Source organism: Xenopus laevis, chromosome 5L, assembly GCF_017654675.1.
Source record: "Xenopus laevis strain J_2021 chromosome 5L, Xenopus_laevis_v10.1, whole genome shotgun sequence".
NCBI lineage: Eukaryota > Metazoa > Chordata > Amphibia > Anura > Pipidae > Xenopus > Xenopus laevis.
The window spans coordinates 7,702,732-7,719,007 of NC_054379.1; the positions used below are offsets into that span (position 1 = coordinate 7,702,732).

At 37.6% G+C, this 16,276-nt stretch overlaps 1 protein-coding gene across 1 annotated transcript in view; it reads right to left on the reverse strand.

The window, feature by feature from the left end:
- camkmt.L (calmodulin-lysine N-methyltransferase L homeolog) overlaps positions 1-16,276 on the reverse strand; it is a 213,712-nt gene that overhangs the window by 26,766 nt on the left and 170,670 nt on the right. The window contains 1 exon segment of the mRNA NM_001092078.1: positions 5,842-5,905. Within this exon segment, the coding sequence (NP_001085547.1) occupies positions 5,842-5,905 (64 nt within the window).

Consider the following 16,276-nt stretch of genomic DNA (forward strand, 5'->3'; position numbering starts at 1 on the left):
TGAACAATGGCCACCAAACTGTTCGGAGGAACCCTGGCAATCATATTTAGGGTGCTTTTTCTTGGTGCATAACGATACATGGGTGATATGGTGCTGGGAAGTTGAAGCTTTGAGGCAATTTTCATATATTTCACCAAAACCGACAAATGTGGGAAAGCCTTGCGACTCAGTAGTTTGGAGCAGAAAGGCATGGGTACCCATTTTAGATTCTGTAGAATGTGTACTTTCCAAAAATGTATGGGTTTGGGGGGTAAACATATATTTCTGTGTTTTTACCCCACAAAAATGCAGTCAATGTGTTGATTTTTCATTAGCTGAAGTTACCCACGGGACTGTTTGTATGCGCTAACTTCATTTTGGGGCCTCTAAATGCCAGATACTTTGGTAAACTTATGAACAATGGCCACCAAAATGTTCAGAGGAACCCTGGCAATCATATTTAGGGTGCTTTTTCTTAGTACGTAATGACACATGGGTGATATGGTGCTGGGAAGTTGAAGCTTTGAGGCAATTTTCAGATATTTCACCAAAACCGACAACTTTGGGAAAGCCTTGCGACTCAGTAGTTTGGAGCAGAAAGGCATGGGTACCCATTTTAGATTCAGTAGAATGTGTACTTTCCAAAAATATATGGGTTTGGGGGGTAAACATATATTTCTGTGTTTTTACCCCACAAAAATGCAGTCAATGTGTTGATTTTTCATTAGATGAAGTTACCCACGGGACTGTTTGTATGCGCTAACTTCATTTTGGGGCCTCTAAATGCCAGATACTTTGGTAAACTTATGAACAATGGCCATCAAAATGTTCAGAGGAACCCTGGCAATCATATTTAGGGTGCTTTTTCTTAGTACGTAATGACACATGGGTGATATGGTGCTGGGAAGTTGAAGCTTTGAGGCAATTTTCAGATATTTCACCAAAACCGACAACTTTGGGAAAGCCTTGCGACTCAGTAGTTTGGAGCAGAAAGGCATGGGTACCCATTTTAGATTCAGTAGAATGTGTACTTTCCAAAAATATATGGGTTTGGGGGGTAAACATATATTTCTGTGTTTTTACCCCACAAAAATGCAGTCAATGTGTTGATTTTTCATTAGATGAAGTTACCCACAAGTCTATTTGTATACGCTAACTTCATTTTGAGGCCTCTAAATGCCAGATACTTTGGTAAACCTATGAACAATGGCCACCAAATTGTTTGGAGGAACCCTGGCAATCATATTTAGGGTGCTTTTTCTTGGTGCGTAACGATACATGGGTGATATGGTGCTGGGAAGTTGAAGCTTTGAGGCAATTTTCAGATATTTCACCAAAACCGACAATTTTGGGAAAGCCTTGCGACTCAGTAGTTTGGAGCAGAAAGGCATGGGTACCCATTTTAGATTCGGTAGAATGTGTACTTTCCAAAAATATATGGGTTTTGGGGGGTAAACATATATTTCTGTGTTTTTACCCCACAAAAATGCAGTCAATGTGTTGATCTTTCATTAGCTGAAGTTACCCACGGGACTGTTTGTATGCGCTAACTTCATTTTGGGGCCTCTAAATGCCAGATACTTTGGTAAACTTATGAACAATGACCACCAAAATGTTCAGAGGAACCCTGGCAATCATATTTAGGGTGCTTTTTCTTAGTACGTAATGATACATGGGCGATATGGTGCTGGGAAGTTGAAGGTTTGAGGCAATTTTCAGATATTTCACCAAAACCGACAATTTTGGGAAAGCCTTGCGACTCAGTAGTTTGGAGCAGAAAGGCATGGGTACCCATTTTAGATTCAGTAGAATGTGTACTTTCCAAAAATATATGGGTTTGGGGGGTAAACATATATTTCTGTGTTTTTACCCCACAAAAAATGCAGTCAATGTGTTGATTTCTCAGTAGCTGAAGTAAAGTCCTGATCAATTTGGATGTGCTAACTTCATATTGGTGTCTCTAAATGCCAGATACTTTGGTAAACCTATGCATAATGGGTATCAAACTGTTCAGTGGACCCCTGGCAATCATATTTCAGGTGCTTTTTCTTGGTACCTAATATAGTTTGGGATATGCGGAGCAGCAAAATAAAACCTTTGAAATGATTTTTCAGAATTTTGAATTTTTTTTGAAAAACCGCTATTTTCAGACAAGCTTTTATGTTTGGTAGTTGGGAGTAGAGAGACATAGTTACCCATTTTGTAATCGGCAGAATGTGTACTTTTCAAAAATGTATGGTTTTCTGGGGTAAACCTACGGTTTCAGGATTTTTTGCCTTGGAATCTAAAGCATGCCGTTTTCTGCCTTAGTGCTTTCAAAATTCGGTAATATACTGCCGGGAGTTTTTGCTGTACAGAAATCCTAAATCTCCCTAAAACTATACATATCTGGTATTGGCACGTTCGAGAGACATAAGGCTTTCCAAATCAGTTGGATTTTCATCCCTAAAATGAAATATTTTTCTGGTATAAATTGATATACGATGAAAAATGGTAATTTTTCATTTTTTTTTGGTATTTAGCACTATAAATTTTTTTGCACAGGTGGAAATACATGAAAACTCCGGCAGATTTAGAAAGCTCAGTTTCTACCGAAAAAAACAATGTATAGTTTTCCTAGGTAAACTATAGGTTTCCCCTCAGAAAATGCCCCTAAAGTGAGAGAGCACAAAATGTTTCAAAAACGGCTGGCATTTCGCGTAACCAAAATGTGAAATTCTGCTGGCACTTAAAGGGTTAAAGAAGGAATCTAGGTACAACCCCCCCATATAAAATCATTTTAGAGCCTTCCTTCCCACAAACAAACCAGATTCCACTGTTGTATAATATTATGAAAAAACTGTGAACCAGGAACACTTTGCAGCAGAAGAAGTCAACAAACTGAAGTTGTATGAGGAGCAAAAATTGTACTCAAGCCTAACCATTCAGTAGGTCCAATCCATCTAGTGGAGCAATCATCTAAAGCAGTTGAGTTGGGGGTTCATTTAAGAAGGAGAATACCAATAAAATTAGAATTGGGTGTTAGTAAGGAAACAAAAGGTAGAAGACCATGAAGATTCATCTAAAAAGTCTGTGTAAAATAGACAAGAATAATTTACAATGACCTTCTCCTGGTAGGGATTCTCTACTTGCCTGCCCTGTCTCCTTTAAACCACCCATCCACCTTGAGCATGAGCATGCCCACTGACACCATCTCAAGTCTTCAGAGAAAGCACATGGGTCACATACATGCCCACACGCCATCACAGACCCCTCATGACCTATTTATATGATCTGCCCCTTCATAGCAACATTGTACATGCGTAGGAAGAATTTTGAGCAGGTGGAACTGATAATGAAGCTAGCAAAAATGGTGCCGTGATGGAAAGAAACAAGGATGGTTTGATAGGCTGGTTTTACATTACTATAAAGATTTGGAGCAAAAAATATTACCTTTACCCCCCCCCCACACACACACACACACACACGAATGAACTTCAGTGATGACGCCTGCAGTCAGGGTGCACCTTCCATTAATTCAATAGAACTGGTGGACATGTTCCTATAGGTCCAGAGACAGTATGACAATTCCCTGTTTTTGTAAAGAAGGGGAGGGAGCACATGATTCTATTTTTTTTGGACATGTAATTGAAAAGGAACAAAACGAAAATGGAACTTGCAAGGCATAGAGCTTTTATAACGCCAAAATGTTGTGCACTAGCCGTTCAAAATAAAAATGACTCTATGCCTTGCACCTTCCCTTTTTTGTATTGCCTCTGGTTTCTCTTCACTTACATGTGGATATATAAGCACCACGACTACCCTGGACACTGTTAGAACTGGAACCCCCCCAAAAACATAGATGGGAGGATAGTAAGTAATGGGGTATGCTTATCCTTATTCAGTCTCTTTGAACTTAACTCCATGGAGGGGGTGGATAATGTTGGGGAGCCTGAGGAAGTGAGCTTCAGTGGGAAGATTAAGCCCTAAGGTAGACAAGATCTTAGTAAAGTAGGGGATATGCGACCCTGTGAATGGGGTAAAGCTAGCGGCAAATAGCTCCGGTTATAGAATCCTCTAAGAGGGTTAGCCTTATTGCGGGGTATTTTCCTTGGTAACATTCAATTGGTTGTAGGGCTTCAAGTGGGTGGGTAATATTTTACTTCTGAGCTTTCTTGAGGAATTTCTGGTACCTTGGGAACAAAAACTATGGTGTAAACAATGTGATATAGTGCCACAAATTTGGTGGAATTCCATGGCCTATATTAAAGCACTTGACCATTGGTTTTATGCTTTTAAATAGTTATAAAACTTCTCTGTGACTTATAATATCCTAATATTTTACAACAGGGGTGAACTATTTACTAAAAAATCTTTGTAGGCAGGAAATCATTTTTTTTGTTTTTGCGGAGTATAGTTCTTATCACCGATTATTGGTTTTTTTTTGGTTTTTTTTTAGGACCCTGCCCCAACGATTTCCTATTGCTCTGCAAGGAAGTGCTGTTTCCTGTGCAAACTATTTAGCAGGTGTCAGGCTTTGACCTTTTGCTGCCACTTTGGTGATGTCTGCAGCAACTTTCTTATAACACTCACCTGCCCCAAGGAGAGATATATATATATATATATATATATATATATATATATATATATATATATATATATATATATATATATATATATACACACACACAATCATTATGAGTTGTCCTTATATTCCTTATTTAAAGGGATGGTTAACTTTTAACATGTTATACAACATGTTAATTTTAAGCACTTTTATTTATTTTCATTTATTTACTTTATTATTTAGCTTTTTTATTTTCTAGCTTTTAAATTATTTGCCTTCTTCTGACTCTTTCCAGCTTTCAAATTGGGGTCACTGACCCCCATCTAAAAAAACAAATGCTCTGTAAGGCTACACATTTATTGTTATTGCTACTTTTAATTACTCCTCTTTCTATTCGGTCCTCTCCTATTCATATTCCAGTCTCTCATTCAAATCAATGCATGGTTGCTAGGGGAATTAGGACCCTAGCAACAAGATTGCTGAAACCGCAGAGCTGCTGAATAAAAAGATAAATAACTCAAAAGTCACAAATGATAAAAACTTAAAACAACAGAGTTTCTTAAAATGTCAATCTCTACATCATACTAAAAGTTAACTCAAAGTTGTACAAGCCCTTTAAGTTAACTTCTAGTACGTTCAAACTACGGCCTGGTTGCTAGGGTGAATAACAGCTTAGCAACTAGATAGTTGCCGAAATACCAGACTGGAGAGCAGCCGAACAAAAACTTAAATAACTGAAAACAAACACAAAAAATAAAAACTGAAGACCTATTGGAGTTTGTCTTAGAATATCAATGTCTACATCATACTAAGGTGAACCTCCCCTTTAATGTTGTCCAAGTATTTTTTTTTGCAGGTGGAATCTCCCATTTTAAAATCTTTTTAAATCCATGCCCCCCCCAACTATATAACTATATAAAATATTATGCTGTGATAACATTTAAAAATAAATACAAATAAAATCATAAGGAATACAGATCACATCCTTCATTTTTTTTCAAACATTCCTATAAAAAAAGAAAATACTCCAGAAATTAATAATAATAATAATAAGAATCTCTCTCTTGGCAGCTTTGAAGCGGTTTCATTTATTTTACTCCCCACTGTGTTCCTTATCAGAAAGCCAAGAATAAGAAGTTTCCTAGTTTATGATTAGGAAAGAATCTGATAGATTAGAAGACTCAATTGAAGTTGGACATAATGCGCATTAAAGTATTACATGACATTAATCCTGCCATTCCATTACTCTCTCAATCATTGTGCACAGACTAATTATTCTGAAGCCGGCGTTGGGTAGAAAATAGAAACATACTTACACTGGGCTTCAGTAATCTCTTTATTGCATCAACAAGGCAGGCTCTGTACTGGTCCAGAAACAAGCTGACATGGAGAAGAGAAGAGAATTAAATTGGGTTTTATGTTCTAATGATACAGGGAAAGATAAATACACAGCTAATTGCATGTGCTTATATAATAAATGTCATCAATTGAATATTAATAGGTGTATTTAGAGATGAGGGGGGTCAGGAGCCCCAATATAATGTCTAGAATGTGCCTCCGGCTGTTTCTGAACTACAACTACTCTACCTGCTAAAGTGGGTTATTTACTTAACAACAAATTTATCTGGTTGGGCTTTTTGGGGCAAAACTCGAGATTTATTAAACCCTGATGCCACAAAAAGATAGAAGCTAGAAACAGAAAATCCACCATCTCAGACCTGTTGAGGTCCTGTAAAAGTCAACAGTAGAGATCCCTGTCCCAAATTGAGGGTATTCCACCAGGTTTAGCCCAATAATCTGATTTTTGAGCAAAAACTCAAAAAAATTCTAGCTTTTGGGGAGAAAAGCTAAAAAAAATGATACAATTTGGGTTTTCACTCAATTTTCGCCCAGTCCAATTAATTCAAGATTTTTTATTAATAAATAAGGTCAAATCAGGCATGGGAGTTTGGTCGTGTTTTTTTTAAATAAAATAATGAAATAAATTTGGATTTTAGTAAATAACCCCTTAAAGTTATGAGAAAAAAGTGCAAATCCTTATTCAGTTGCAGATATAAAGAATCATTTATGATCACAAGCACAAGTACACTAGTGGCCCAATCTGAGCCTTTATTTTCTTCTTAGCAGGTATCAAACAGTAGCTTGTACTTTATCCCAACTAAGATATAATTAATCCTTATTGGCTGCAAAACCAGCCTATTGGGTTTAATTAAAATTTAGATTTTTTGTTGATGATGTCAGGTGCAGGGTTGGTGACGTGGTGATCAGCGATTGGCTAATCACCATGTCATTAACTTCAATGTCCTGTCCTGATATCGTAATTCGGAAATCCAGACAGGCACGTTCTCCTGGTTTTTGGAAGGGCGGTCTGGGTGAAATCTGGACAGGTGGCAACCCTACTTCAAAGTATATTGATCCAAACTACAAAAAGACCTGTTATCCAGAAAACCCCAGGTTCCGAGTATTCTGGAGAACAGGCCCCATATCTGTACAAACAAAAATAATTACAGTAGCACACTGTAGAAATTGAAGTGTTGAAAAAACACTTTTTATTTAACCCAAAAACTTGGGCAAGAATGGCAACATTTGGACCTTCAATGTCCTTTTATCAAGCCTGGTAGGTTTAATAAAGGGCCTGAAGGACCAAACTGTTGCCATTCTAGTGATATTTTATGTCTGGGGAAATTGCCCCTTTTTATCAGCCATGCAAACGTCAAACATTAGGGGGCAGATTAATCAAAGTGTGAAATTAGAGCTCAACTAAGGAATACTGACACTTTTTAAATTCATTTCTATGGGAAGTGAAAGTTCACCGTTTTATAAATACATTTCTAACAATCCCATAGAAATTAATAGAAAGTGGTGCGTTTTTCTACGGTGAAATCTGCCGCCAGGCGTTTCAGATGGTTCGGTTGAGTTTGTTCCAAAAAATGGAATCTATTTATTGTTCCATGAATGTAAATTTCAGTTAGTCGTCTATTTATTATATCTATTGAGGATAATTGGGGGGTCTATTTTTACGTTATAGGTTGATTTATTGATTAAGTATCAAAACGTTCAGAACATTTTCAGAAGTCTTAAATGTCTTAAAGGAGAAGGAAAGCTACAGAGGCATTTTATTGCCAATAGATTAGCTGCAATAGTGCAAGCTAGAATGCTATATTTATTCTGTAGAATGTTTTACCATATCTGAGTAATCAGCTCTTGAAGCTCTCTGTTTAGGATAGGAGCTGCAGTATTAACATGGTGTGACATCACTTCCTGCCTGAGTCTCTCCCTGCTCTGGGCTCAGATTACAGTAGAGAAGGGAGGGGGGTGGGAAGAGGAGCAAACTGAGCATGCTCTTGCCCAGGGCAATGAGGTTTAAGCTGAAGGCAGGAAGTCTGATACAGAAGCCCATGAGTACACAATAGAAGGAAAGAAATGCAGTGTTTCTTTTGACAGGGGACTCATTACTTTGGGGATTTACTGGTATATTTAGATGGACCTTTCTGATAAGGCTTACTTAGTTTTAACCTTTCCTTCTCCTTTAACAGCCTTGTGCACGCGTGACCGTATTTATTTCTCTGCTCTATGGGCATCGGGCATATCAATCCGTTATTGAACTATAACGCCCAGGATCCTGTTCAGCTGCCAGAGATGATAATAAGTTTTCCATTGCTCAGTGTGCAACTACAGTGGAGCTTAAAATGCCGATTTATCAGGAGTGCACAGCATAAAAAGAGCTTGCATAATGGCAGATGAATGATTGTAAGCAGATTTGTATCGGTGCAGTGCGGAAGACGAGCATTATCTTGCTTTTCATCATTAATGGTTTCCAAACAATGATCTCATCAGGAAGTGCAGAGCGGGATTGCCCTGAGAAGGAAACTGTCAGCTAAAGCCGTAGATTGAGGGGTCTGCTGAATGAAATAACACCAAGAAAGACAAGGAAGCTCTGCAAGAGCCACATCAGGCAAATTGGATGAAGGGCTCAGAAGCAATTCAAGAAACCTCGGCACAGATGCTCCTCGCAACGAGGAGGTAAAAGATGTCATTCACTCAGGATGGTTAAGGATCTAGCTACTAGGTTATAATGCGGCTTAGGCACAGACCAACAGAGGTCGTGACTTGTTATGCTAATGTTTATCTCAGAGGGCTTTGCTGCAGTAAATTAAAAGCAACACTCTGGAGGGAAAACAATGTATAATAAATGCAGGGCCATCTGAAATACTCAACTTGTGATGTTATTGCAGCTCAATTAGAAGCAGCATCATGGGAAATAGACCTAGAGGGTTATTTACTAAACTCTGTTTGGGCTTTTTTTTTTTTTTTTTTTAAAAACTCAAATTTTTGGAGATTTATTAAAGCCCAATGCAGCAAAAAGTCTGAATCCAAAAATCCACCATCTCAGACCTGTATAAGTCAATGGCAGAGAAGTTTCTGTGGTCTACTCTGGAATTAGCCCAAAAATCTGACCATTTCAGGCAAACATCCAAAGAATCAAGCGTTTTGGGGAAAAACCCCCAAAAACATTGTACGATTTGGGGTTTCGCTTGATTTTACCAAGTTTTTAACAGAACCGATTAGATCTATCTTTTTTAATAATAAATAAGTTAAAATCGGGTATGGGAGTTTGGTCGCGGTTTTTTTTATTTAAAAAATGAGATAAATTCAGATTTTTGTAAATAACCCCCCACATGTGGTTTGCTTTCTATCTAAAAGAAAGTAGTGGGCTGTCCCTTCAGCAAATAAATATATAAAAGACATTTAAAAAAAACAAATATAACCGTCTATAGTTAAATACAGACATATGTGATTTGACCTAGAGTTTGACCTAGAATTTACTAAGGATGGGAAAGGTAAAACAAAGAAACAAAAAACCACAGGTACAAATTGCCATTTTTCCCCACTTTGCACTTTATCCACCCTTGTAGAGCTTAACTGTGCCCTTATGGGGTGAACTGCACAATGTGAGATGCCATTTAAGAGATATGTATGTGGATGGTCCATAGGTGTCTACACACAAGTATACATACGTGATACAGAAGCAGACACAAGAGCCTAGGTGTGGAGGCCTATGGGTCCTACATGCATGGCTCTAACTTATGGATCATGTACAATACATAGTGTAAACAGTGGTGCTTAATGTATTTAGGTCTAATGTGCCCTACCTGTAGTAATCACTGGCTTCAAAGCCTTCTAATTTAACATTTCTTTTACTTTCTGCTCCCTCGCTTCTGTTCAGGTTCTGGTCAGTGACCATTTGAACTGGATTGTGTATTATGATGACAAAGTAGTATTGTTCCCACTTGTTGTGAGTTTCGGGTAGACAGCACACACACACACAGCAGGCAGCATTTTCATAAAGAGAGATAAAGGTGGATGTGCAAAGACTACAATGTAATAAAGAGTATTTAGCACAAAATAATACTAAAACTGCAAAATTGCCCAATAAAGCACTTAGGAGGCTCTTCCCTTCTTTCTACCGTCATCCGTTTTTAAACATCTTCTTTAGCCAATATATTTTAAGCTGTAGAGCATTATTCCTAGTTGTTATTCTAATAACAGTGTCCACGCTTGATGCCATTTCTACTACTTACTGCACTTTAGTCTAATCAAGGACAATTTTCAATCCAACGAGGAAGAGATTTCCTTCTGCCGACCTCCACCGTATACCGTATGTATGAAGACTTATCCATGTGACGGAGGAAAATGACTGTCTCTATTTTCTCTGTTCCACTTTATCAGTCCTACATACACTGAGGTGGAAAGGAATTACCATTCCTCCTATCGTTGCCTGCTAATCGAATATGTTTTTCGTAAAAATCAAGTGTATGTATAGAATTATAAAAAGTAGGGCCTTTCTCGAAAACTTTTATAGCTTCTTTAAAGGGCACCAGTCACCCTGATTTTTTTTTAGCTCACCAGAGTTGTGGGTTAACAAAGTCGTTTTTTTTAATTTTAAATTGCCCCTGGAAATGCTAGGTTGTTGGCACCAGGAGCCTCAAGGCTACTCATGTATTATTATTGCTACTTTTTATTACTCATCTTTCTATTCAGGCCTCTCCTATTCATATTCCAGTCTCTTATTCAAATCAATGTATTGTTGCTAGGGTAATTCAGACCCTAGCAACCAGATTGAGGAAATAGCAAACTGGAGAGCTGCTGAATAAAAAGCGAAATAACTCACAAACCACAAATAAAAACCGACTGCAGATTGTCTCAGAATATTGCGCTCTATGTCATACTAAGGGGCCCATTTATTAAACCTCGAATTTATCTAGTCGAGGTTTCAAAAGAGAAAACCCGAATTTTTAGTGGAAAAAAAACGCTCAAATTTTTTAAGGTTTATTATACCCCAAAGCTGCTAAAAAGCTGTATTCGAAAATACCCTGTGTCAAACCTGTCGAGGTCATGTAGAATCAAACTCTATGGGGCAGATTTATCAAGGGTTGAATAGGAAATTTAAATTTTCAAAGTGTTTTTTTTTTGGTCAAAACTCACTAATTCGTATTGGGAATAATCCAAACTTAATTCTAATTCAAATTTCGAATTAGAATTATGGCTTTCCCCCGAATGTTTAGAACACTATCATTTAAAGGAGAAGGAAAGGCTAAAAGTAAGTAAGCTTTATCAGAAAGGTCTATATAAATACACCAGTAAAGCCTCAAAGTAATGCTGCTCTGAGTCCTTTGCCAAAGGAAACACCACATTTCTTTCCTTCTATTGTGTACTCATGGGCTTCTGTATCAGACTTCCTGTTTTCAGCTCAAACCTCCTTGCCCCGGGCATGAGCATGCTCAGTTTGCTCCTCTCCCACCCCTTCCCTTCTCTGCTGTAACCTGAGCCCAGAGCTATAAGTGAGCAGGGCGAGACTCAGGCAGGAAGTGATGTCACACCAAGCTAATACTGCAGCTGCTATCCTAAACAAACAGAGAGCATCTAGAGCTTTTAACTCAGGTATGGTAAAACATTCTACCATTCTAGCTTGCACTATTGCAGCTAATCTATTGGCAATAAAATGCCACTGTAGCTGTCTTTCTCCTTTAAATGGTTAGATGGTTTTATCCCCTCTTCTTCTATTAATTGAACCTCAATGACGCGAAAATGATCTTTATGTAATACAGTCTATCAGTGTACATTATACGTACGATCTTCCTTGTTGACGGACTACTCCGAATGTTTAGAATGTCCTCCCTTTTTTCTCTCCTTATATTTACAGTATAACCCAAACAATGAAAACGAAAAACAACAAAACCCACCAATCTGCTCCTTCAATGATTACTACTTCATTCTTGATAAAGAAGCCTGGGAATGGGGACCTTTAAACTTTTTCTCCTTATACCTACTACTCAAGTATCTGTGGTTACCCCTTATATTTCTTTTTTTTATCTCCTACAATACAGACTCCACTTCATTGTTGATGAAGAAGCCTTGGAAGGGGACCTTGTAACTCTTTCTCCTTCTACCTACTACTCAAGTATCTGTGGTTACCCCTTATATTTCTTTTTTTATCTCCTACAATATAGACTCCACTTTATTCTTGATAAAGAAGTCTGGGAAGGGGGACCTTGTAACTCTTTATAGCTACTACTCAAGTATCTGTGGTTACCCCTTACATTTCTTTGTTTATCTCCTACAATACAGACTCCACTTCATTGTTGACGAAGAAGCCTTGGAAGGGGACCTTGTAACTCTTTCTCCTTCTACCTACTACTCAAGTATCTGTGGTTACCCCTTATATTTCTTTTTTTTTTTTTTTATCTCCTACAATATAGACTCCACTTCATTCTACTGAGTGCCCTGATATATTTATTTATTTAGTGCAAATAACTAAAGAACATAAGGAAATATTTAATAAACACAATACAAGTGTTGCCGGGAGCCCCCAGTGTGTATCTCCGGTTGGAAATAACTTCTTGACAAAGCACTTCAGTCTTCTGAGTGTGCGAATGTAAATATGTGAATATTTGAATGATTTAGGGGTACAAATATTTCGCTGAATGCAATCATGTATATTTATACAAGCGACTCAATGCGTCTCTCCGGTGTCGTCGAGAATAGACCTTGTTTTCATGTAAATGAGATCACACTGTACAACGGGTTCTCTATTCAGAAAATCAGACAATACCAACCTTGCTGGAAAAAACCCCATCAAAGAAGAGAATTTAATCTGTGCACCTACCATTTGAATTCGGCTTCTTGCAGCCGGGGCTCTTAATGCCATGTTTTTGCTGACTGACAGCGAAATACACAATCGGCGTTCGGTTAAATTCCGTACCTATTTATCACAACTCATTTAATGTTCAATCTTAAAAAGGGAAGAACGTTTACCTCACTAATAATCTTCACCTCAGTTCAAATTCACCTGTGCCCATGTGGAAACAGAATGGATCCCACTGAATAAATACATACCTGCCGAATTGATTTTTTTTTAAAAAAAACACGCAGGGGATGAATTTCGTATTTAAAGGCATTTATTATTTTTGGTGGAGATTTAATAGGATTTAGAGACAAACAAATGTTAAATGCACGTTTTCTAAAGCCCAAAGCTGCATTTTTTCTGTGCATTGCTAATTCAATAGGGTTTTATGGTGCATAAAAATTGTAAGGTAGTTTTACTGCTTGTATATGTCCAATATTATTGTAAGCTCTTCAGGGCAGGCACCGCCTGGATCTCTAGTAATTGTGGAGATATATTCTCCCATACTGATCTAATTAAAGGGATGGCTCGCCTTTAAGTTAACGTTTAGTATGTTATAGAATGGCCAATTCTAAGTAACTTTTCAATTGGTCTTCATTTTTAATATGTACAGTTTTAAAATTATTTGCCTTTTACTTCTGACACTTTCCAGCTTTCAAATAGGGTTCAAAAAACAAAATACTCTGTAAGGCTACACATTTATTGTTATTGCTACTTTTTATTACTCCTCTTTCTATTTAGGCCTCTCTCCTATTCATATTCCAGTCACTTATTCAAATCAGTGCATGGTTGCTACGATAATTTGGACCCTAGCAACCAGATAGCTGAACTTGCAAACGAGAGCTGCGGAATAAAAAGCAAAATAAGTCAAAAACCACAAATGAAAGCCAACTACAATTTGTCTCAGAATGTCCCTTTCTACATCATACTAAGCGGCCCATTTATTAAACCTCTAATTTATCTGGTCGAGGTTTTAAAGTAGAAAACTCAATTTTTTTGTGGGAATAAAAACCTCAAATATTTAGATATTTATTATACTCCAAAGCTGCTAAAAATCTGAATCCGAAAATGAATCTCAAGCTTGTTGAGGTCATGTAGAAGTCAATGGTAGATGTCCCTGAAGTTGTTTCTTGATATCTGCGCTGGATAATCTGATAAAGTCAAGATTTTAAAGCGACAATTCAATAAAGTCGCTTTTTCCGAGTGCCAATCATATGATTCCAATTGATTCTTGATTTTGTTGCAAAGTTTTTTCGCTCTGACTTTTTCGAGTATAAATATTGATAAATGACTTCATTTCAAGGAAGGGAGTTTGGTCAACTTTGTTTTATTAAAAACTGAGATAAACTTGAGTTTTAAATAGGTGAACAACCCCTATAAGATATAATAGAAGCGTGTTATCGCTTGCTTAAAACTTATAGTTCAACTCATAAGTCACTATAAATGCAAAGTGAGGAGTCAGGATTTAAATATAGAGATAAGCGTCGGTCTCAAGAAACATAACAACCCCTTAGAGCACCATGGAACTGTATTTTAGGTTATTTTCACGAAATAACTACTTATAATACAAACATGGGATCCGTTATCCGGAAACCCATTATCAAGAAAGTTCGAATTATGGGAAGGCCATCACCCATAGACTCCATTTTATTCAAATAATCCAAACTTTTAAAAATGATTACCTTTTTCTGTGTAATAATAAAACAGTAACTTGTACTTGATCCCAAATAAGATATAATTAATCCTTATTGGAGGCAAAACAAGCCTATTTGGTTTATTTAAAGGGATACTGTCATGGAAAAACATGTTTTTTCCAAAACGCATCAGTTAATAGTGCTGCTCCAGCAGAATTCTGCACTGAAATCCATTTCTCAAAAGAGCAAACAGATTTTTTATATTCAATTTTGAAATCTGACATGGGGCTAGACATATTGTCAGTTTCCCAGCTGCCCCAGTCATGTGACTTGTGCCTGAACTTTAGGATGGAACTACTTTTTGGCAGGCTGTTTTTTCTTCTACTTAATCTAACTGAACGTGTCTCAGTGGGACTTGGCTTTTACTATCAAGTGTTGTTCTTAGATCTTCCAGGGAGCTTTTATCTTGTGTTAGGGAGCTGCTATCTCGTTACCTTCCCATTGTTCTGTTGTTTGGCTGCTGGGGGGGGGGGTAAGGGAGGGGGTGATATCACTCCAACTTGCAGTACAGCAGTAAAGAGTGATTGAAGTTTATCAGAGTCACATGACTGGAGGCAGCTGGGAAATTGACAATATGTCTAGCCCCATGTCAGATTTCAAAATTGACTATAACAAAATCTGCTTGCTCTTTTGAAAAATGGATTTCAGTGTAGAATTCTGCTGGAGCAGCGCTATTAACTGATGCATTTTGAAGAAAAAAAACATTTTTCAATGACAGCATCCCTTTAATGTTTACATGATTTTCTAGTAGACTTAAGGTATGAAGATCCAAATTACGGAAAGATCCATTATCTGGAAAACCCCAGGTCCCAGGCATTTTGGATAACAAGTACAAGTTATAGAACCATGTGTTATTCTATATTTGCCTTCCTTTGACCAGTCTGCCTAGTGTGTTCTACTGAACCTTCAGAGAACTTTCCTCTCTATGTCTTCATTTATAAACATGAACAGCAGTGATCATATTGGCTGCTTGTCCATATATTGCAAAAGAGGAACAATGTTTTCATTGCTTATTGGGAAATCGGTTCTCCTAGGCTCTATAAACAATTTTTCCATTCAGGCAAGGGTCATAGCACATTTCATTCAAATGGGTAAATGTTAATAATACAAAGAAGAAATGACACATACCCAGAGAAACCAATCACCGTATAATTTGCTCTGTTTATTGTACTAGAAGGAAATATCGAATTCTAAATATTTGAATTTTTTCAATATTGTATACAATGGGGTTTTATGAGTAAAAACTTAAAGGCACAATAATGGAAACCAACAGCATCACTGAACAAGGAGGCTAATGCGGCAACCTTACCAGAACTAAATCAAATATGTTTGATATTTGTGTGAAGTGCAAACGTAACTGTAAATCTCTTGGCAAGACCTTGATTCACCTAAATAATCTAGAAACTATCCATATGTGAGCCTTGTCTAAGCCTCAGAGAAGACTGTTGCCTTCCTGCTCTTGTCCACCAGGCTCTCTGATCTGACTTTCATCCTTAATCTGGTCTAATCCTGCCCAGCATTAACTTCATCTGTGCAATAAAACCTGAAGGATCCATACAAATATTTAGCGAGAAAGGCATTTACTAAATTACTTGCTGAAATCACATGCTGTTGTTTTCCTCCTTATTTTAATCAGGTGATGCAACTAGCGGGTAGGGTTGCCACCCTGACAGCCCGGTTTATGGAAGGGCTGTTCAGGGTGAAAACTGCCTAAATTAGGAAATCCGGACTAGACATTTAAGTAAATGGCAGAGCGATCAGTCAATCACTGATCACCACGTCACAAGTCCCACCCCTGATGTCATCAGCCCCACCCTGATGGCAATGGTCCTGCCTTCTACATCACCCAACCTGCCCCTTGATGTCAACCAC